This window comes from Macaca fascicularis, chromosome 20 (genome assembly GCF_037993035.2).
Source record: "Macaca fascicularis isolate 582-1 chromosome 20, T2T-MFA8v1.1".
In the NCBI taxonomy this organism is placed as follows: Eukaryota; Metazoa; Chordata; class Mammalia; order Primates; family Cercopithecidae; genus Macaca; species Macaca fascicularis.
This window is the reverse complement of record NC_088394.1, coordinates 53,817,305-53,840,016: the sequence shown is the minus strand read 5'-3', so window position 1 is coordinate 53,840,016 and position 22,712 is coordinate 53,817,305. Positions and strand designations below refer to the sequence as shown.

General features: G+C 49.0%; 2 protein-coding genes across 2 annotated transcripts in view; both read right to left on the bottom strand.

The window, feature by feature from the left end:
- Positions 1-2,722: 2,722 nt before the first annotated feature.
- The window catches only part of DRC7 (dynein regulatory complex subunit 7), a 34,675-nt gene continuing 14,685 nt past the window's right edge, over positions 2,723-22,712 (bottom strand). The window contains exons 8-18 of the mRNA XM_045382056.3: positions 15,414-15,542; positions 12,164-12,236; positions 11,062-11,190; positions 10,772-10,900; positions 9,244-9,464; positions 7,867-8,082; positions 7,196-7,306; positions 6,734-6,844; positions 5,241-5,435; positions 3,120-3,259; positions 2,723-3,025 (exon numbers count right to left, since the gene is read on the bottom strand). Coding sequence (XP_045237991.1) covers positions 2,932-3,025; positions 3,120-3,259; positions 5,241-5,435; positions 6,734-6,844; positions 7,196-7,306; positions 7,867-8,082; positions 9,244-9,464; positions 10,772-10,900; positions 11,062-11,190; positions 12,164-12,236; positions 15,414-15,542 — 1,548 coding nt within the window. The 3' untranslated portion in view covers positions 2,723-2,931. The remainder of the gene's footprint in view (positions 3,026-3,119; positions 3,260-5,240; positions 5,436-6,733; positions 6,845-7,195; positions 7,307-7,866; positions 8,083-9,243; positions 9,465-10,771; positions 10,901-11,061; positions 11,191-12,163; positions 12,237-15,413; positions 15,543-22,712) is intronic.
- LOC123570518 (mitochondrial carrier homolog 2-like) lies at positions 19,002-20,163 on the bottom strand. Its single transcript, XM_045382057.2, has 3 exons — positions 19,624-20,163; positions 19,549-19,555; positions 19,002-19,271 (listed from the first exon to the last, which is right to left on the bottom strand). Exons 1-3 carry the CDS (start codon positions 19,806-19,808, stop codon positions 19,002-19,004), a joined length of 462 nt encoding a protein of 153 aa, XP_045237992.2. The 5' UTR covers positions 19,809-20,163.

The window sequence follows — 22,712 nt, the reverse complement described above, 5'->3', positions numbered from 1 at the left end:
ATAAAAATAAAGGCCGGGCGCGGTAGCTCACGCCTGTAATCCCAGCACTTTGGGAGCCCGAGGTGGGCAAATCACGAGGTCAAGAGATCGAGACCATCTGGCTAACACTGTGAAACCCTGTCTCTACTAAAAATACAAAAAATTAGCCGGGCGTGGTGGCGGGCGCCTGTAGTCCCAGCTACTCGGGAGGCTGAGTCAGAAGAATGGTGTGAACCCAGGAGGCAGAGCTTGCAGTGAGCTGAGATCCTGCCACTGCACTCCAGCCTAGGCGACAGAGCGAGACTCCGTCTCAAAAAAATAAAATAAAAATAATGACCTTATTCTACATAACCATTGTATCACCACTGCTAAGAAAATTTAATTCTCTAACAACCAGTCCATTTTCACATGTCCCCAGTCATCCCAAAAACCTTTTATGACTTTTTTTTCTAACTAGGAACCAATCAGTATTCAGCACACTTGACTCTTTTAAGTTCTTTCCATTTCTGTCCCCAACTTTTTATTTGTATGACATCGATCTTTTGAAGAGATCAGGCCATTTACCTAGTAGATTGTCCCACGTTAGGAATGTTTCCTTTTAGTGTCATTTACCTGAATTTCCCGAAGTTCTTGTTCGATGGAAGTTCTTCTTAAATGCATTTCTTCCCTTGAATTTCTTAAGTTAGGGCTAAAGGCTTGATTAGATTCATGACAACAAGCACTTAAAAACACTCCAGAGGACACATTGTAAGTGTACAAGGTTGATGAATTTTTACAAACTGAACACATCCAGGTCAAAAAGCAGAACATGACCAGAAACCAGAATCCCCTCCCAGGGCTCCATGCTCACATCTATTCACTAACCCTCACACTCCAAGAGTGATGGTTGTCCTGACTTCTAATATCACCAATTAATTTTGCTTATTTTTGTTCTTTACATAAATGGAATCATTCAGTATGTACTTTTGTGTCTTGAATCTTTTGACATTATACTTAGGCAGTTCGACCATATCATTCCATATAGTTGTGTTGCAAGTTCATTCATTTTCATCGCTCGCTCTATGATATGGTTTGGCTGTGTCCCCACCCAAATCTCATCTTGTTAATTGTAGCTCCCATAATTCCCACATATGGGAGGAACCCAGTGGGAGATAATTGAATCATGGAAGCGGTTTCCCCTGTACTGTTCTCATGGTAGTGAATTAGTCTCATGAGATCTGATAATTTTATAAGGGATTTTCCCTTTACCTTGGTTCTCGTTCTCTCGTCTGCCACCATGTAAGAAGTGCCTTTCGCCTTCTGCCGTGATTGTGAGGGCTCCCCAGCCATGTGGAACTGTGAGTCCATTAAACCTTTTTTTCTTTACAAATTACCCAGTCTTGAGTATGTCTTTACCAGCAGTGTGAAAACAGACTAATACACTCCATAACCTCAATATTATTGGCATTTGGAGCTAGATCATTATTTGCTGTGGAGAGCTGTTCTGGGCTTTGTAGAATGTTTAGCAGCATCCCTGGCCTGTATGCACTAGATGCCAGTAGCATTCTCCCTAAGCAGTTAAACACAACCCAAAATATCTGAAGACCACAATTTATGTATCCATTCTGCTCTTGATGGACATTTGGGTAACTTCCAAGTATGGTGCTATTATCAGTAATGCTGCTATGAACATTCTAGCACATGCCTTTTGGCAGATAGCTATCTATCTACATTTCTGTTGAGTTGTTCATCATTCTTACTTGATGAATGATGGATTGGAGTAGAATCTAAGGGTAGAATTGTTGGGCTTTAGTTTAGCTTTAATAGATAATGCCAAGCAGTTTTCCAAAATGGTTGTACTGATTTATACTTTCACTAGGAAGGTTATTTAGGAGTTCCAGTTGTTTCTCATCATCACCAGTACTTTTTATTTTTTTCACACTGGAGGGTGTTGTGACATTTCATTTCCCAGATGACTCATGAATTTGACAACCATTTCATGTGTTTTTTGGCTATTTTTTAAGCTAACATTTAATGACTGCTTTCTATGTGCCATTCCCAGCCTCCCTGCTTTATGTCTTGTCTTTTCTTTTCTTTTTTTTTTTTTTTTTTGTTGTTGTTGTTGTTGTTTTTCTGAGACAGGATTTTAATCTGTTGCTCAGGCTGAAGTGCAGTGGTACAATCATGGCTCACTGCAGCCTTGACTTCGTAGGTGAAAGTGATCTTCCTACCTCAGCCTCCTGAGTAGCTGGGACTGCAGACTCATGCCACCATGCCTGGCTTTTTTTTTTTTTTTTTTTTTTTTTTAAGAGATGGGGTCTTTCTTACTATGTTGCCCAGGCGGGTCTCAAACTCCTGGGCTCAAGCGATCCTCCTACCTCAGCCTCCCTATATGTTGAGATTACAGGTGTAAGCCCCACACCTGGCCATAAGTCATATTTAATGCAACAATGCTACCCCATTCTACAGATTGGTAAGTGGTATCTGGTAAGAAGAGGATCTGGGATTCAGCCCTCAAATCCTGGGGCATGCATCTTAGCTTTCCCCATCCCACCTGGTGAGGTGGGCCACCCTAGTCACACTGAGATCTAACCAGTTGTTTGCAGATGGCTGCAGGACCATCTGCAGAGGTGCTGTGAAGACCAGACATTCCAACGGAGAGAAGGACAGGAAGTAAATGACAGGGCCAAGGGGAGGAAGCAGGTGGTCCCAGGCTATAGATAACGTTAAGAAGAGAAAGCCTGCTGCTGGAGCTTGTGAAGTGCGAGGCACAAATGGCCAATTAAGAGTGTGTCTATTTACAGGAAAATCAAGAGAAGCAGGAACAAACAGGGCTGTAGGAGAGGTGGGCTGGCAGTGAGGCCAGGTGTCTGTGTAAACAGGCATTGGCTGGGTAGAGGGAACACAGGAGCCAGGCTCCAGGGAAGAGGTTTCCTTTCTCTGGCAGTTCTGGCTGAGGCCCCAGGAGAGACATCAAGCGAATATTTTCTGGAGCTCCCCCAGGCGTGGGTCCTTGTAGAGCTTTTCCTCCAGAGCCAGGTACTTCAGTGGGGCCAGTTCCTTGTGTCTGAAGTCAGAGGGGCAAGAAAAGAGGGTAAGGGGTAACAAAGCTGGTGGTCCAGCCTCCCACTGGGTTCTCTCTACCTGCCCTCCCTGCTCACCGATTGAGGCGCTGCTCCAGGATGCGAATGCGGAACATGGCCTGAGAGCAGTAACTCAGGTACAGGTCTTCATCCTCAGGTGTCAGCGTCACCTGGTTCTCCTGGTACCACTGCTGCTTCTTTTGCAGCTCCTGGGTCTCCTGTGGTCATAGGGAGGACAGAGAAGGAGGACTGACAAGGCTGACCTTCACCCAGGCTGCAGGCTGCAATCCCATTGGTCACTAGACAGCCCCATGACAGTTGGCCCCACTGTCCCCACCCACACAAGCCACCTATCCATAGCTGCCACAGAGGCAGAGGCCACAAAATATCTTGGGTGGGAGCCAGTGGGGTCATGTTTATAGGGATGTCATGTCTATGAAGTCAGAGCAGGGGTCAAGACTGAGAGAGCCATGTAGCTCTGGACAAGTTACTGGCATTTTCAGAACCTGCAATTTCTTGTCTACAAAATGAGGGTCATTGTACTACCCCCTCCCCTTGTAGAGCTCCTTGTGAAGATTAAGTGACATAATCTTAGTAGTGCATGGGAACTACATGGTGTGTGCCTGACCAACAAAAATGGGTCAAGGACTAGGAGTTGTTATAATGTACCATCTGTCTACCCAGCCATCTGCCCATCTATTCCTCTGCCCATCCCTCCACTCATCCCTGCCCATCCATTCATCCATCCATCCATCCGTCCATGCGTCCATCCACTCATCCATCCAACTGCCCATCTATCCACTCGCCCATCCATCCATCCACTCATCCATCCACCCATCCATCCACCCACCCACTCACTCACTCATCCACCCATCCATTCATCCATCCATCTACCCATCCATTCATTCATCCATCCACCCACCCATCCATCCATCCATCCATCCATCCACCCACCCACTCACTCATCTACCCACTCACTCATCCATCCATCCATCCATCCATCCATCCACCCATCCACCCACCCACCCACCCACTCATCCATCCACCCACCCACTCACTCATCCACCCATCCATTTATCCATCCATCCACCCATCCATCCATCCACCCACCCACCCACTCACCCATCCACCTACTCATCCATCCACACACTCACTCACCAACCATCCGTCCATCCATCCACCCATCCACCCACCCACTCATCCATCCACCCACCCACTCACTCATCCACCCATCCATTCATCCATCCATCCACCCATCCATCCATTCATCCATCCACCCACCCACCCATCCATTCATCCATCCATCCACCCACCCTCTCACTCACTCATCTACCCACTCACGCATCCATCCATCCATCCATCCATTCATCCATCCACCCACCCACTCACCCATCCACCCACTCATCCATCCACCCACTCACCCAACCATCCTTCCATCCATCCATCCATCTACCCACCCACTCATCCATTCACCCACCCACTCACTCATCCCCCAATCATCCATCCATCTATCCACCCATCCATCCATTCATCCATCCGCCTGCCCACTCATCCATCCACTCACCCACTCATCCATCTGCCCACTCACTCACTCATCCACCCATCCATCTATCCACCCACTCATCCATCCATCCACCCACTCACTCACTCATCCATTCATCCATCCACCCATCCAACCATTCATCCATCTACCCACCCACTCATCCACCCACCCATCCATCCACCTACCTATCCATACATATACCCATACACCTATCTATCTACTCACCCATCCATTCATCCTCGCATCCATCTACCCATCCATCCATTTATGCACCCATCCACCCACTCATCTATTCATTCACCCATCCATCCATCTATCCACCTATCAATCCACCCACCCATCTATCTACCTATTCATCCATCTATCTACCCATCCATTCGTCTACCCATCTATTCATCCATCCATCCATCCATCCATCCACCCATCCACCCACCCACCTATCCATACATACACCCATCCATCTCCCTATCCATTTGTCTATCTGATAAACAAGTGTGAGGAGGAACAACTCAGTCATTTGGAAACTCCAAGCGTTGACATATTCATCCCCCTCATCAGGCCCTCATAAGCCTGTGAGGTGGTGGGCAGACAGCCCTGGGCCCATTTTCTGGATGCAGATGCTGAGATCCCTTCCCCAACAAAGGCGCTGGAGGCACCTTCTCAAAGCGGGCCTGGATGAGGTTGGCCTTGTTGATGAGCCGCTGCTTGAAGTCGCTGAGGCACTCATCCTTGAGGCGCACCGCCTGCCAGCGTGTTAGTTTCTCTCCTGGCGGGAGCTGGGCCAGGAATGGGGCCAGGTAGTCCAGCTGGGTCTCCACCTGCCGCAGGTGCTCTTCATGCATCACGCGCTCCTGTAAGGGTGAGGGGCAGTCAGCTGGATCAGCAGGAACTGCAGAGACCTCTCCAGCTCTGCATCAGCAGTGTGCCAGCACAAAGCCAGACCTCACAGCCAGGTCCCGGTGCATGGCGCCTCCAAGACAGGCCTTAGAAGGGCTTGCATGCTGGTCTCTGGACCTGTGGGTTTTTGTGTTTTTTTTTTTTTTTTTTGAGACGGAGTCTTGCTCTGTTGCCCAGGCTGTAGTGCAGTGGTGTGATCTTGGCTCACTGCCAGCTCCGCCTCTGGGGTTCACACCATTCTCCTGCCTCAGCCTCCCGAGTAGCTGGGACTACAGGCACCTGTCACCACGCCCGGCTAATTTTTTGTATTTTTAGTAAAGATGGGGTTTCACCGTGTTAGCCAGGATGGTCTCGATCTCCTGACCTTATAATAAGCCTGCCTCGGCCTCCCAAAGTGCTGAGATTGCAAGCGTGAGCCACTGTGCCCGGCCTCTGGACCTGTGTTTACTGGTGACAGCCAACTCTTTTTTTCTTACATGAATTTGTGTCTCTCTACCTGAGCTTTGGTTTCCTTCTCTGAGGATCTGACAGGATCATGTCTGTAAAGCACGCAGCCTGATGCCTGACGATCCACAGCAGATGCTTATTCAGTCAATGGTAGTGGTTATTAATGATGTTAGTTAAAAACTGCCAGTAACTCCCTTCACTTTTCTTTTCCACCCTGGGGACTGTGTCCTACATCTGCAGACAGGGGGTGGTGAAGTTGGAGACGTGGGGGCAGACACCTTCCCCTGGGATCTGAGAACGGTCATCTGATGCACCGTCCTGCCTCACGATCCCCAAACTATTTTTAGAAATCTCAGCTTGGTTGGTGAAAGGGATTCAGAAGCCAGCCCTGAAAACCAGGTGGGGCCTTGCAACCTGAGGGTGTAACCCAAATGCCCTCCCTGTGCTGGAGAGCAGGATTGCTCAGGCCTGGAGCCAGAGGTAGCTCACTGGGGCCACTGACCCAGGGTGCAACCTCAGTGGGAGCCCTGAGTAGAGGTGGGCACATAATTTTAATTCTTTTCCCAACCACAGGCCTTGGCTCGGCTACAGCTCCTGGGGATGGGGGGAGACCTTGCCCAAATCCCAGGTACTCTTTGGGATGAACCATAGAAACGGTCAGCTCGGCAGCAAGGATGACCGCATGGTATCAATAACCGTATCCCCCACAGAGGGTTTCTCAGCAGAATCCCTCATGGTCCCCACCACCCTGGAGGCCAGGGGGGTCTAGGAAAAGCTGGGGCCTGGAGAAGGGATTGGGACTGACCATGGCCTCTCGATATTCCTTGCTCTTCTCATTCCGCTTGGTGTCATAGATGGAGATGGTCAGCGTGTGCGCCGCCTCCTCTTCCTCTCGAAGCTTCAGGATCTCCAGCACCTGAAATGAGAAGTGTTGGAGGGCGTGATGAAGACGCCCCCCACTCCTGTAACCCCAGCACTTTGGGAAGTCAAGGAGGGCGGATCGCATGAGTTCAGGAGTGTGGACCATCCTGGGCAAAATGGAAAAACCCTGTCTGTTAAAAAACAAAAACAAAAACAAGAAATTAGCCAGGCATAGTGGTGTGCGCTAGTAGTCCCAGTTACCTGGGAGGATGAGGTGGGAGGATCACCTGAGCCCGGGATGTACAGCCATCACTGCACCACTGCATTCCAGCCTGGGTTACAGAGCGAGACCCTATCTCACAAACAAAGATACCGCCCACCTGCTCACTCTCCCATAGGACCCTACCTCCAGCTCTGACTCCCAGACCTGATGTCTGGACAGCTTCTCCTCCCTCTTCAGGTGCATCATGGCCTCGTACTGGTAGAGCAGCTTCTTGGTGTGCTCCATGGGCTCCACCTGGGACAACAACCACCTCGGTAACACAGAGAGGCTGCCATGATCGGCGCATAGGATCACCTGGGTTCAAATCTACCCCTGCCACTTTCTAGCTGTGTCACCTCGAGCAAGTTGCTAAACCTCTCTGAGCCTTAATTTTCTCACTTATAAAAACACAGATAATAATAATAGAGAAACTGAAGACTCAGAAAAGCTGGGGACTGTGCCAGGAGAGTGAGGGTTTGACTAGGAAGGCTAGCCCCTCAGAGGTGGTGAGAATCTTCCCCTCCCCCAGAGCCTCCCTAGGATCTGAGGTTTGCCCTGACCAGGAGTGGGGAGCATGAGGAGTCGTCTTAGCCTGCTGAATTCTCTTTTTTTGGTAGAAAAGGGAAGATTTTCAGAGGAGCTGCAAAGAGAAGGGTCCCCAGATGGGAACTTTTGGTTTTCCCAAGGGGCAAAGATGAATTTCGGGGCCGGGATTCACCAGTGCCCATCCAGGTTCTCCCACGTTGCTGGAATAAGACAAAGAGCTCCGGTTCCTCCTACACCCGACACCTGCCCGCCGTGGTCCCCATGCCCACCTCGAAGCTGATGCACATGTCGGGCGTCATGATGATCTTGTTGCCTTTGCTGTCCACCTCGGTGCGCCGCAGGAACTCGCGCTTGGAGGCTGTGATGTGGTCGTCGCGGCAGTGGTAGCGCAGCTGGATGCGCTCCTCCGCCAGCAGAAACACGCGCTCTGCCACGTCCTCCTCTGCGGGCTTCGCTGGGTTGCGGAAGAACTGCTCTGTGATTTTCTGGGAGGCGAGAACAAGGAAAGGATGAGGGTGTGAGAGATTTCTCTGCATGCCCGAAGGCAGGAGCAACGGACCTTCAGGACCCTGGAGTCTGGGGTTGTTTGGAGATTCACGTGGAATAGCCCCTCTTAAGCAGACAATGGATTTCGTGGGTTCTCAGGGACAGGCCACTCCAGTCCCGTATGGTGGTGGGCCCCTCCTCAGCTCCTTCAAGACTCTGCTTGCCTACCTTAAGAGATGGGGAGCTCACTACCTCTGCAGGCAGCCTACTCCATTGCTAGACCCCTAGACATCCCTTACTGCTAGAAAGAGCTTCTTTGCATGCTGCCATTACACACAGTTGCCAACTAAATTGTAATGACATGGAGGGGAAAATGCACAATTTCATGTTAAGTGGGTAATACAGGGACTATAATTCCCAGGTCCCTATCTCAATTACATTAGAAAAAACTCTCAAAACCAAACTTATAATCCATGGTAATATATGAGAGATGCCATTCTGAGATATTTTTGCTTTTCTCTACATTCTTACATGTTTTTCAAATGTTTAGTCATAAGTGTGTATTTTTGCATAACAATAAGGAAATAACACATCCTTGGCCCCATGGTTGAGGGCACAGTCTGGCACCAGACAACCCCAGGATGGTGCATTTGGTGATATGATTTGGCTTCATGTTCTCCCACCCAAATCTCACCTTGAATTGTAATAATCCCCATAGGTCAAGGGCGGGACCAGGTGGAGATAATTGAATCATGGCGGTCGTTTCCCCCATGCTATTCTCATGATAGTGAGTGAGTTCTCCTGAGATCTGATGGTTTTTATAAGCGGTTTCCCCCTTTGCTCCGCACTTATTCACGCTCCTGCTGCCGGGTGAAAAGGACTCTTCTGCCATGATGCTAAGTTTCCTAAGGGCTCCCCAGCCATGCGGAACTGAGTCAATGAAGCTTCTTTTCTTTATAAATTACCCAGTCTCAGGTATTTCTTAATAGCAGCGTGAGAACAGACTAATACATTTGGTAAAATGCTTCGTTCATCATTGGTGCCCTTGGATATGTCTCAGGCCTTAATGCCACCCCAGAGCCAGGGCTCTCACCATTCAGAGGTGACATCAGCTGCCAGAGAGGGAGGGTGACCTGTTCCCAGCCCCGGCGAGCTCTTACCACAATGGGCCGGGGGTTTGACTCTGCACTGCTCAGAGCGAGCTTCTTGACTCGGGGTCGGAAGTTGGCGTGGCGGTAGGAAAGGAAGTCTGGGCGTCCTTGATAGTACTCTGTCATTGTCCTGGCTGTCTCCTCCCGCTTTACCAGGCCATCCACACGGGCCGTTTCATAAAACTCAATGACACGGTCCATCTCAGGTTGCATGGACTTGTACGAGTGCACTGGGTGGGGAGCGGGAGGTGGGAGGAGACAGCTACATGAGCACTAGGAAGTATGGCTGCTGGCTTGATCGCCCAACCCCAGGCCCAGGGAGAAGACAGCCCCACATTATGGATGAGGTTAGCTATGGAACCAGTTCCCTATTGCTGAGTGTTTAGGTTGTGTACAACTTTTTCTGATTATTACCAACACCATGATGAACATCTGCATCGCGCATTTTTCATTCTTGTCCATTATTTGCTAAGAATAAATTATCAGCAATGGAGTTGCTGGGTCCAAAAGTGTACAAAATTTTTGAGATGGAGCCTCGCTCTGTCACCCAGGCTGGAGTGCAGTGACGCGATCTCAGCTCAATCCACCCAAAGTGCTGGGATTATTGGTGTAAGCCACTGTGCCCAGCCAAAAGCGTACACGTTTTGTGGTCATTATCAATATTTTGCCCAACTATCCTCCATAAAAGTTCCAATTTGCTGTCCCATCAACAGTGACACAGAGTGACTGTTGCTGCCACACTTGTTCATACCCAGTAGTACCATTTTTTTCATCTTTGCCAACATGGGGGTTATAAGATGGGTCCTTTATTGGTTAGGGACCTTATTAGTTTCTTTTTTTCAATATCAACCTCCAAATGAGGTTGATCATTTTTAAAAATGTATATTACCCCATACTTTTCTTTTGTAAATTTCTTGGTCAGGATTTTTTTTTTTTCCTTGAGACAGGATCTCTCTCTGTCACCCAGGCTGGAGTGAAGTGGCATAATCTCGGCTCACTGCAGCCTCGACCTCCTGGGTTCAAGTGATTCTCCTGCCTCAGTCTCCTGAGTAGTTGGGATTACAAGCATGTGCCACCACTCCTGGCTAATTTTTGTATTTTTTGTAGAGATGGGGTTTCACCATATATCTCAGGCTGGTCTTGAACCGCTGGGCTCAACTGCCCACGTTGGCCTCCCAAAGTACTGGGATTACAGGTGTGAGACCCTGTGCCCGGCACTGCCTCCTTTAAATGTGGCCTCCATCGTGAGACCTCATGGTGAGGTTCTGGCCTGATTCCAACCACTGAACGGGCATGTGGTGCCCCTTTTAGCTTTCCTGGAGGAACATTTGTCACGTTTCCTTAGATTTTCTGAGCTTTCCCTGACCTCCCACACATCGGGTTTGCTGAGGGAGGCAGGGCAGCTTCTACTGCTTGCTGCCCAAGAACCCCTGTGTAATATGTATGCTGGTTCCTTCCACCACATACCACCTGCCACAGGGTGTGTGAGGCCTCTACCCCAGGCTCCTGGCCGGCCCAGGAAAGGGGAGCCACGTACCGCGCAGAGCCTGGGGGTGGCCAGGTTTGAAGTAGTCTATCTTCAGGTCTGTGGTCTTGTTTATGTGTTTCAGCTCCAGCATGTCCTCCCGGTTCTGGTACCACTCCTTTATCTCCAAAATATTGGTACCTGTGGGGCCGATGGACATTTGCTGCAGCCAGGCCAGCTCCCCTAGTCTTCAACCCCTACTTACTCCAGGCACACAGAGGCCAGCAATGCCCCCAGAGAGAGTAGAAGCCACCCCCGCCCCTGGGTGGGCCTGGAACCATGGCCAGAGCAGTCCCCCTTACACTCCAGGTCCTCGTAGGTGGTGAGGCGGCTCACAAGGCCGTTGCTGTTGAGGTACGGGGCCCACTTCTCCAGCTTTGCCCTCTTGTACTGAATCACCTTCTTCCCGTTCGGGCAGCGGGTCTCAAATGCTGTGGACACAGTCAGCTGGGGTCTATCCTTCCTAGTTTGGGGGAAGGGAGGGCCAGCCCTGCCCAGCCACTCATCCATCCACTGCCCATTCTCTGTGTACTGAACTCCTCTGGCCCCAAGCCTGATCCAGGGAGGCCGAGGAGAATAATCACCAGGGTGGCCCCAGCCCTAGAGGGGTTCTCAGACCAGACAGAAGCACAAATCCACCCAAGAATGGGATTTGAGCCCCATCAGAGGGTCTGCCCCGCAGCCAACCACACTATTCCACTGCCAGGCCTTTGCTTGTACAGGTCTCTGCCAGAAACACCATCATCCCCTCCTCCTCTTGTTGGACTGACTCCTTCAGATCCTTCAAAACTTTGCCCAGGTGACCTCTAGCCTACTTCTGGTACCCCTTTCTGCTCACCCATCCCCAGGCCCTAGCCCCAGTGCTGGGCTGGGTGCGCCTCCTCTGGGTTCCCATGACACCCTCTCTGGCACTTCCCACCCTGATGAAATGGCCCATGCCCTCCCCATAGGCCTGAGTGCTCCCTAGGTGGGCACCAGCAGATATTGACATGGAGCATGACAGTCCCTGCCCTCCTGCCTTCTCTACCTGCCCCTCTCCGGTCCTGAGACCCCCTGCACCATCTGGGCACTGCCCGTAGCCTCCTCTGGGTAGAAGAGTGTGAGAGGGGAATGGGCTGGGTTCCCAGGCCTTGCTGCCGCCCACATGCCATCATCCCACACATGCTCACTAAGCTGCATCGCCCTGTGTGCCTGACTGGTGTCAGGGCCTCGGGGTCAAAGCTGAGTGCTTGTGGCAGGAAGGGAGGAGGGAGGGAAAGAGGGTGCAGCTGAAGGTGGGAAAGGTGGAAATGTGGAGCACGGCATTCCCTGCTGTGTCCCCCCGCCTCACTGCTGCCGCAGACCTCTCTGGAGGCCCAGGAACTGGATCTGGAGAGGGTAAGTGAACACACAAATAGAAAATACCTTCCGGGGAGATCTCAATCTGTTCCACCCACGAGTGGGGCATGTCGAAGCTCTTATCCTCATCCTCCTTGCCCTGATGGGAGAGAAGCGGGTGGGGGAGGTGGTGTTGGTCAGGGCCTGGAAGCAGAAGTTATAGTCAAAGCTCTGTCTCTGCCGACAGAGCCAAGCCAAGGTGGTCCGTTGGCTTCCCCAGGGGAACTGGAGGTCATGAGCACGACTCATGATGTGGAAGAGGAGGAGTCTACTCTGGGCAGGGAGCTCTTCCCTATACCTGCCTGGCTTAGGACAGCAGCACCCCCTGCCCTGGCTGCAGGCCCTTCGTGATTAGAGAGGTGTTTCTGGAGTCAGGGCGCCCAAGCCCCACCCTCTCTCCAAGACCAGCTAAGGGGTCCTGGGCAAGTGTGTTAACTGCTCTAAGCCTTAGTTTTCTTAACTGTAAACTGGACCTTTTAGGAGGATTAAATGATATAATGTCTGTAAAGGCCTTGGGACTCTGTCTGGCTGACATTATTATTATTATTATTGTTATTATTATTATTAGAGATGGAGTCTTGTTCTGTTGCCCAGGCTGGAGTGCAGTGGCATGATCTTGGCTCACTGCAACCTCCACTTCCCAGGTTCAAGTGATTCTCCTGCCTCAGCCTCCTGAGGAGCTGGGATTACAGGCATGCGCCACCACACCCAGTTGATTTTTGTATTTTTAGTAGAGATGGGGGGGCGGGTCTCACCATGTTGCCCAGGCTGGTCTCGAACTCCTGACCTCAAATGATATGCCCATCTTGGCCTCCCATAGTGCTGGGATTACAGGCATGAGCCACCGTGCCCGGCCTATTATTGTTTCCTCTCTGAGCCTTAATTTCCCCATTTGTGAAATAAGGCCTGATCTAGATAAATGGTCCTCAAACTAGATAATCACAGAAACTTGGATAAGACTTTCTCAACTTAAAACCTTTTTTCCACAAACATTGCTCATACATCTGACACCTGCTTATCTAATTGTGACATTTTGCAGGGGACAAAAATGGGTGAGCAGTCAGCAGTTAGTATTGTCAAAAATCTCCAAGACAGCCAGGTGGGTGGGCTGTCACCAGGGGTCTGTTTTTTCCTGGGGGTCCATGACTGGGCTCTGACTCTTTGGGTTGCCCTCTGTCCATCTTTGCTGTAATGAGGGCTCTTGGGCCAGGGTGGACCAGGACTCTGTGACGGGAACTGTTTGATTATTAGCCATGCTGGCACTAAGCCAGCTGCCTGCAGGGCTGGGCTCTCAGGCCCTGGCTGGTCCATGCCCCATGACCAGCAGGGGGCGCCTATGCCCAGATTTACTGCACACGAGATGTCCCCAGTCTCTGGAGATGAGGACGCTGAGAACATTCAGCACCCTTTTCAGGCGGTCTACACTGCTGTGGCAAGCACATCACATCAAGCAGCCCCAGGAGGTAGAACAGAGTTACCATTGAGAACCCAGACTGTGGAGCCAGACTGTGTAGGTTCAAATCCCAGCTCTGTCACTTACCAGCTGTGTCGCTTTGGGTAAGTGACTTAACCTCTCTGTGTGTGAGTCTTCCCATTGGTAAAACGGGATCATATTAATCACAGGTGGTAATACCAGTGCCCACCTCACCAGGTGGCTGTGGGGATTTTAACAAGTTGCTTCAGGTTAAATAGATACAATGGATCCCAATGCTTAGTAAGGACCATATGAGTGCTTACCTTTTACTTCGGGCTGAATGGCGTCCCCCTAAAATTCATAGGTTGAAGTTTTAAGCCCTGAAAGTGACTATATTTGTTTTATTTATTTTTCTTATGTTTTCTTTGTTGTTGTTGTTGTCTTGATCACTTACTGTTTGAATGATTGTATTTAGAGACAGGGTCTTTAGAGAGGTGATTAAGGTCAAATGAGTTCAATTAGAGTGGGCCCTAATCCAATAGGACTGTGTTGGTTGGGCATGGTGGCTCATGCCTGTAATACCAACACTTTGGGAGGCCAAGGCAAGGGGATCTCTTGAGCCCAGGAGTTCGAGACCAGCCTAGGTAACATAGCGAGACCATGTCTCTCTGAAAAACGAAAATTAGCCAGGTGTGGTGGTGTGTGTCTGTAGTCCCAGCTACTCAAGAGGCCAAGGTGGAAGGATCATTTGGGCCCAGGAGTTCGAGGCTGCAGAGAGCTATGATCGGGCCACTGCACTCCAGCCTGAGCAACAGAGGAGACCCTGCCTCAAAAAAAATAAAAAAATATATATGACTGATGTCCTTATAAGAACAGATTGGGACATAGATTTGTACAGAAGGAAGACAGTGTGAAGACAGGGAGAAGACAGCCATCTACAAGCCAAGGACAGGGGACTCAGAAGGAACCAACCCTGTCCACACCTTGATCTCAGACTTCCAGCCTCTAGAACTGTAAGAAAAATAATTTCTGTCTTTTAAGCACCCCCATCTGTGGTGCTTTGTGATGCCAGACGAATGCACCTATTAGAATTACTATGAATACAACTATGACCCTTCTGCCTCCATTTCACATAAAGGCTGAAACTGAATTCCGAGAAGGGAGGCTGGTGATGTGGGTAAGGCCCTGGTCAACGACTTTCAGAGGAACTGACAGAATAGACAAGAAAGGCCTGGCAGCGTGTGGGGCTCATGATGGCTACTTGGGATGGAACTGAGAACAGCCAGCTCTGGGACTCCCAGGGGTCTTATGACCCCGCTCTGCAACTGTCTTTTTCTAAATTTATTTTTATTTTTTGTGGTGGGGTGGGGTTGCCCAGGCTGGAATGCAGTGGCAGGAACACAGCTCACTGCAGCCTCGACCTCCCAGTCTCAAGTGATCCTCCTGCCTCAGCCTCCCAAGTAGCTGGGACTACAGATGCATGCCACCACAGCCAGCAAATTTTTAAATTTTCTTGTAGAGACAGGGTCCCACTATGTTGCCCAGGCTGGCAAGGGGCATCTTTCCAAAGGAGCAGGGCAACTCCTGAACAAGGTGGACGGTATGGGGGGAAGAAGACCTGACTTCAAGTCCTGTCCCTTCCCTAACCCACTGGGAGGTCCTGGGTAGGTTACTGGCCTTTCTGGGCCTCAATGTGCCCATCTGTAAAATAAGGGAATTGCCCAAGCCTTCCTGCTTTGAGGAACAGATCATTGGTCTACGTGGGCCATCCCCCACTGCCACACACACGCTGCTGGGGACACTTGTCAGGCTCCCTGAAGCCTTCACACACATTCCCTCGGTTCTTGAGCTGCTGAGACTCACCAGATTTTCCACATCATCCTCATCGTTTATCCCACTGTCATCTTCTTCAGTCAGGGACAGCTGAGACTTATCAGTCCCCAGGAGCATGTACTCCCACCTCACAGGGTCACCGAGGTCAAAGATCAAGTCCTGTTGGGGATGAGGACAGTCAACTGAGTGCACCCCACGGCCACCACGTCCCCATCTGCTCCATGAGGAGTTGGGAGATGGCTACTCCAGGGCAGAGAAGAGACCTGGGCCCAGGGCTGAGAGAAGCAGAACGTCAGTCCCAGGTGGCTCTGAGAGTCCACGCCCACCCTCCTCATCCCAACAGGGAAACTGAGGCCCCGAGGGGAAGCAGAACTCCCTGCCCATCATTCAGCCTCCCTGTGAGGACATCTCGTGCTGGCCTCTCTGAGAGACCACGAGGCTCTCTGGCCTGGGCTAGACCTGGATGTGTAGGTCTTTCCGTATCAGCGGGGCAGTGCTTAGAGCCAATGAAAACAAACCACCAAGATTTGATGGTAGAAGGGTCTAGCACCTCCCAGAAAGCGGAAGGTTTTTAAAAAAAGGCTTCCTCCTGTTTATTTTACCCATGCCAGGAACAAGGGAACTAGGCAGGCACACGTGGAGGTTATACATAAGAAGCAGGTGGACAGCCGGGCATGGTGGCTCGTGCCTGTAGTTCCAGCACTTTGGGAGACTGACACAGAAGGATCACTTGAACCCAGGAGCTCAAGACCAGCCTGGGTAGCAAAGGGAGATCCCACCTCTACAATTTTTTGTTATTATTTTGTTTATTTTTTTTGAGACAGAGTCTCACTCTGTTGCCCAGGCTGGAGTGCAGTGGCGTGATCTCGGTTCACTGCAACCTCTGCCTCCCAGGCTCAAGTGATTTTCCTGCCTCAGCCTCCTGAGTAGCTGGGATTACAGGCACATGCCACCATGCCTGGCTCATTTTTATGTTTTTAGTAGAGATGGGGTTTCACCATTTTGGCCAGGCTGGTTTCGAACTCCTGACCTCAAGTGATATGCCTGCCTTGGCCTCCCAAAGTACTGGGATTACAGGCATAAGCCACTGTGCCTGGCCATTTTTTTTTTTTTTTTTTTTGCCAGTGCATGGTGGCACGCACCTGTAGTCCTGGCTACTTGGGAGGCTGAGGCAGGAGGATCACTTGATCCCAGGAAGTTAAGGCTGTAGCGAGCTGTGAACACACCACTGTACTCCAACCTGGGAAACAGAGTAAGACCCTGTCTCTCCAAAACAAAACCAAAAAAAACAGCAGGTGGGTGGGAATTTCTCCTCTATGGAGTGTGTCTGCCACCTCTTTTCTTTCTTTTCTCTCTCTTTTTTTTTTTGGTTTTTTTGTTTGTTTGTTTTTTGAGACAAGGTCTCCCTCTGTTGCCCAGGCTGGAGTGCAGTGGCACGATCTCGGCTCACTGCAACCTCCACCTCCTGGGTTCAAGTGATTCTCATACCTCAGCCTCCTGACTAGCTGGGACTACAAGAGCATGCCACCATAGCCCAGCTAATTTTTGCATTTTTAGTAGAGACGGGTTTCATTATGTTGGTCAGGCTGGTCTCAAACTCCTGACCTCTTTTCACCCAGCCCACCTGAAGCCTCGGTCCCCTCAATAAAAGTGGCTCATCTGTCAGATAATTCCTAGAAGGTGGGGAGCACCTCACATTCTAATCAACACCTTCCTAGAGCAAGGTGTTCTCCCCACCCTAAATCATGTTCCAGAGGAAATCAAAGGCTGCAGAACAGCTGCCTGGAGGGGTGTTAATATTAAGCTGTTCTGAAGCCAACACTAAGCCTAGTACTCACTGTCATGTGTGAGTCCTGGGAGGGCTCCTGAGTATTTCTCTGCCCTAGCTGGTGGGTGGAGGGGAGAGAAGTAGGGGGCATAACAGAGGAGAGTGGGGGAGAGAACTGCTGGTAGATGTCACAGCGACTGCAGACAAAGCTTAGTGGGCTTAGTGGATAGCAACCCAACTGTATAGATATTTGCCGCCTTTCACACTTTTTTTTTTTTTTTTTTTTTTTTTTTTTTTGGAGATGGAGTCTTGCTCTGTCGCCCAGGCTGGAGTGCACTGGCGAAATCTCGGCTCACAGCAATCTCTGCCTCCTGGGTTCAAGCAATTCTCACGCCTCAGCTTCCCAGTTAGCTGGGATTACAGGTGCCTGCCACCACACCTGGTTAATTTTTGTATTTTTAGTAGAGATGGGGTTTCACCATATTGGTCAGGCTGGTCTTGAACTCCTGGCCTCAAGTGATCTACCCACCTTGACCTCTCAAAGTCCTGGGATTAAAGGCGTGAGCCACCGTGCCTGGCCAACCTACTTTCACTCTTGGCCTACATTTTGTTACTTTTGTAAACCAGTGTAAGCAGTAGTTAGATATTATGCTTTGTTACTTTAAGTTGTATTTCTTTAGAAAAAGCATAATTGAATGGACAACGGCCACATCCATGTGTCCAGGGTATGTTAGCACCAGGCAGTCACTCTGTGGATGCCTTACCATCCTCCTCCAACCCCTCGCTATTTCAAGGTTCTTTGAAGAAACAAAGCAGCTGCTCCAATGTTCGTGTGGTGGTAACAGTGACAGCCTATGTCATCATCTCTTCCTCATGCCCTCACTTGGTACAGTACTGCCCCTCTGGCCTCACTTCCGCCTTCACCTTGGAGCCTGATGGATGGGATGGGGACATTCAGGCTGGAAGAGGGGCTGAAGGAGGACTGTAGCATCCTCTGAAGGGCTGTTATCCTTCAGAGGACACCGACCACCATGGTGCTTATGAGCCCAGGCCCTGGGGGAGGGCAGTGTCGGCTCTTCTCCCTCTGTGTGGCGTAGGAGAAGCGATCTCACTTCACTCGGCCTCAGTTTCCTTACCTGTAAAATGGGAGCAACAATAGTTAACATGTATTGAACAGCTAGAGACTATTTGGAGCACCTACTGAGTGTTACTTCCCACAACCCTGGAATCAGTGTCTAAGGGAGGCAGAGTGACGAGAGGCGTCTCCTTTGCTGAAGGCAGAAGTTTCTCTATCTTGGAGCTTCTGACTTCTTCACAGAGACAGAGCAACCAGCAGAGCAATCATGCATCAACTCTGCCTGTCTCCTGCAGGGGCCGGCAGTCGTCCCTCTGACACTTATTTACTTATTTATTCATTCCCCAAGACTAAATGACCATTTAAAAAGGTCATCAGGTACAGTGGCTCAGGCCTGTAATCCCAACACTTTGGGAGGCCAAGGTGGGCAGATCACTTGAGGTCAGGAGTTCGAGACCAGCCTGGCCAAAATGGTGAAACGCTGTCTCTACTAAAAATACAAAAAAATTAGCCAGCTGTGGTGGTGCCTGCCTGTAATCCCAGCTACTCAGGCTGAGGTGAGAAGATCACTTGAACCCAGGAGGCGGGGATTGCAGTGAGCCAAGATTGCGCCACTGTGCTCCAGCGTGGGTGACAGAGTGAGAGTCTGTCTCAAAAATAAAATAAAATAAAAGTATGGAACACTATATAGAAATCAACATTGTCTCCCATAATCTGGTGCATCTGGGACTATAGAAATGTCACTGTCTCACCCTACATCTTCAAATTCACATTCTCAGGTCAAAACAAGTCTTCCAAAGGGATCCTTTGGGAAAAACAAGCTATTTCCTCGGCTTATATTTCCCTGTTTTTGTAGCATGCACCGGCAATTTATGCAAGTAGTATATACTGGGAAGGAAGAAAGGGGTCCACCAGCAAGCCCATGGCTGTTGACAGCCATGAGATTAGAGACAAGCACAAAGGGATAGGTCAACATACTGGCAAGCAGTTTTGTGACAGCTTGAGAATAACTCTTCATACTGTTCATTTCATTCCTGATAGAAACCTCACTGCCCAGTGCGTGCATGCGTGCGCGCGCGCGCGTGTGTGTGTGTGTGTGTGTGAGAAAGAGAGAGAGAGACTCTCTCTGTGTTGCCCAGGCTGGAGTGCAGTGGCACAATCACGGCTCACTGCAGCCTTGACCTCCCGGGCTCAAGCAATTGTCCCACCTCAGCCTCCCTAGTAGCTGGGACTACAGGTGCATGCCATCATGCCTGGCTAAGTTTTTTGAAATTTTTTTATAGAGATGAGGTCTCACTTTGTTGCCCAGGCTGGTCTCAAACTCCTGAGCTCAAGTGATCCTCTTACCTCATCCTCCCAAAGTATCAGGATTACAGGCGTAAGCCGCCATGCCCCACCAGAGTGCATAGGTATTGATGAGGTAGGCCAGCGAGTTACAGAGCCATAAAGAAATGATGTTGCCTAGGAGGAGGAGAGGAACAAGACAGATGAGAAATCCTAGGATGCCTTCTTCCCAGTAGATGTTTGCTATGGAGTCACAAAGTTCACAGTACTTGGACTCTCTGTCAATGAATTGTACCATAAATCTCAGTAATCCATGCAGAAGGGATGTGCGATGGGGGTAGCAGCAGAACGAGTGATTATCTCTCGACTTATCTCCATGATAACTCGGTCAAAGGAAGATGAGACAGCTTTCTGTACATTTCCAGGTCCTAACTACTGCAAAATTTGACTGTGGATTCCCAAGCAGTTTTGGAGTTAAGTGTGTGAACAACCTGCACCTCCCATCAATGCTGGCAATGTACTGAGTATAACTAAAGGGACCAGGAAGCTGACCTACTTGCTGCCCCAAAGTATTCTGACCTGCTGTTGCAGGAAGAGGCTCATACCCCATGAGAGCAGCTGGGACAGGATGGTGAGACAGGAGCTCAGGAGCACCAGATTGGCTGCGTCCGCCATGCAGATGGACAGACGAGAAAGCCATTCCTCAGGGTCTCCTTAAAAAGGACCCAAGGGAAACTGGCCTGGTCAGAAACAGTGCCTTCGAGACAACGAAAGAGCACTGATAGACATACCCGAGACTGGGTAATGTGCAAAGAAAAAAGAGGTTTAATGGACTCACAGTTCCACAAAGAGGACAACCAATGCTAATACAAATCAAAGCTCCAGTGGCTCTATTAATATCAGACAAAATAGATGTCAGAATGAAAACTATTACTAGGGACAAAGCTGATTATTTCATGCTGATAGGTCAATTCGTCATGAGGACATAACAATCTCAAACATTTACTCATCTAATAGCAGGGCTTCAAAATACATGAAGCAAATACTGATAGAAATGAAAGAAGAAATAGAGAAATCCAAAACTGTAGCCCTAAGATTTCAATAATGTTGTCAATAATTGAAAGAAATGTAGGCAGAAAATCTGCAAAGATATACAATATTTGAATAACACTATCAATCAACTTGAGATTATTGACATTTATAGAACATTCTACCCAACAGCAAAATACACATTCTTGTCAAGTACACACAGAAAATTCACCATATTAAGAATTTGGTGAATTTCCTAGACAGACCATATTATGGTCCATAAAACAAACTATAGCACGTGTAAAATAATAGAAGTCATACCAAGTTATATTCTCTAATCACTACAGAATTAAATTAGAAATCAACAGTAGAAAGATCTCTAGAGGGTTTCTAAATATCTGTAAACTAAACACATTTTCAAATGGTCCATGAATTAAAGCAGAAATTAAAATGGAAATTGAAGAGCATATTGAATGGAAGGAAAATGAACACGATAGAGTAAAATGTGTGGGATGTCACTAAAGTAGTACTTCCGAGAGAAAGAAGGCTTATGTTAGAAAAGAACAGGCTTAGCCGGGCATGGTGGTGCATGCCTGTAATCTCAGCAACTTGGGAGGCTGAGCCAGGAGAATCACTTGAACCCAGCAGGTAGAGGTTGCAGTGATCCAAGATTGCGCCATTGCACTCCAGCGTGGGCAACAAGAGCAAAACTCCATCTCAAAAAAAAAAAGAAAAAAAAAAAAAAAAGAACAGTCTTAGATGAATTATCTCAGCTTCCACGTTAAGAAACTAGAAGAGAGTAAATGAAGCTCAAAGTAAGCAAAAGGTATAAAATAATAAAGATCAGAGTGGACATCAATGAGATAGAAAACAAAAACAATGGAGAAAAACCACAAAACCAAAAACTGGTTTATTGACAATGAGGTAGGAGGTGGGACTCAACTCAGAAGGTGGGACTTGACTTCCAAGTGGGGGACTCAGACACTGGACCAAATTGAGGACTAGCTAAAACGGGGCCAGGGCAACACCCAGATATTACACCTTTCCATGGCAAAGACCCAGTGAACCAGAGGTTACCACCCTATTTCTAGAAATTTCTGCATAATCTGCCCCTTCATTTGCATATGATTAATGTGGATATAAATATGACTGGGGAAGTGCCTCTGAGCTGCTACTTTTGAAACCACCTTTGCACAATTATGACTGAGACATTGAAAGAGATCTCACTTAATTGACTCCATCTTGCTTCTAACCTCCAAGCTGTCCTTGTTCATTCCTAGGTGCAGGCTGAACTAACTTTGGGAGAAACTTAGTTTATTATAGTTTAAAACAAAGGCGATAATAGCCCTTTCCCAAAGCAGACTGCCTTCTTGCCTAGGGAACTAGATTGACTTTGTAGGACTAACATTAGCCACAAGATTAGAAATTATGGCTTAGGAGTCATGCAGCTGGAGGCTACGAGATTCTGACCTTCCCTAAACTGCTCCTAAGATCAGTGCTTGAGATATTTTGCAGAGCCTGCACTTGATGGCTCAGCTGGCACCACCAGATGGATAAACTGGCTTATCTGATCTTGTGACCCCTACCCAGGAACGGACTTGGTGCAAGAAGACAGCTTTGATTTTCTATTGTTTCATCTCTGATCAATCAGCACTCCTGGTTCACTGGCCTCCCCCAACCCACCAAGTTGTCCCTAAAAACTCTGCTTCCTGAATGCAAGAATGCTATGGGAGACTGATTTGAGTAATAACAAAACTCTGGTCTCCCACACAGCCAGCTCTGCATGAATTACTCTTTCTCTATTGCAATTCCCCAGTCTTGAATCAGCTTTGTCTAGGCAGTGGGCAAGGTGAGTCCCTTGGGTGGTTACAATCTGGGCACACTGCCTATGGGGTAGCCCTGCTCCACAAGGAGCAGTCCGTCTGCTGCTGCCGTATGCTGCCACTTCAAAAAAAATTGCCTGTAACACCACCAGCTTGCCCTTGAATTATTTCCTGGAAAAAGCCACGAATCCTCACTGGCAAAGCCCTGATTTTGAGGCCTGCCCCTATGTCAAGACCGACAAAACTGACAAACCTCTAACCAGACTGACAGGAGAAAAAGAGAGACACACACATTACCAATATTAAGAATGAATGGGGTAATGTCACTAAAGACTCTAACATAGTAGAAG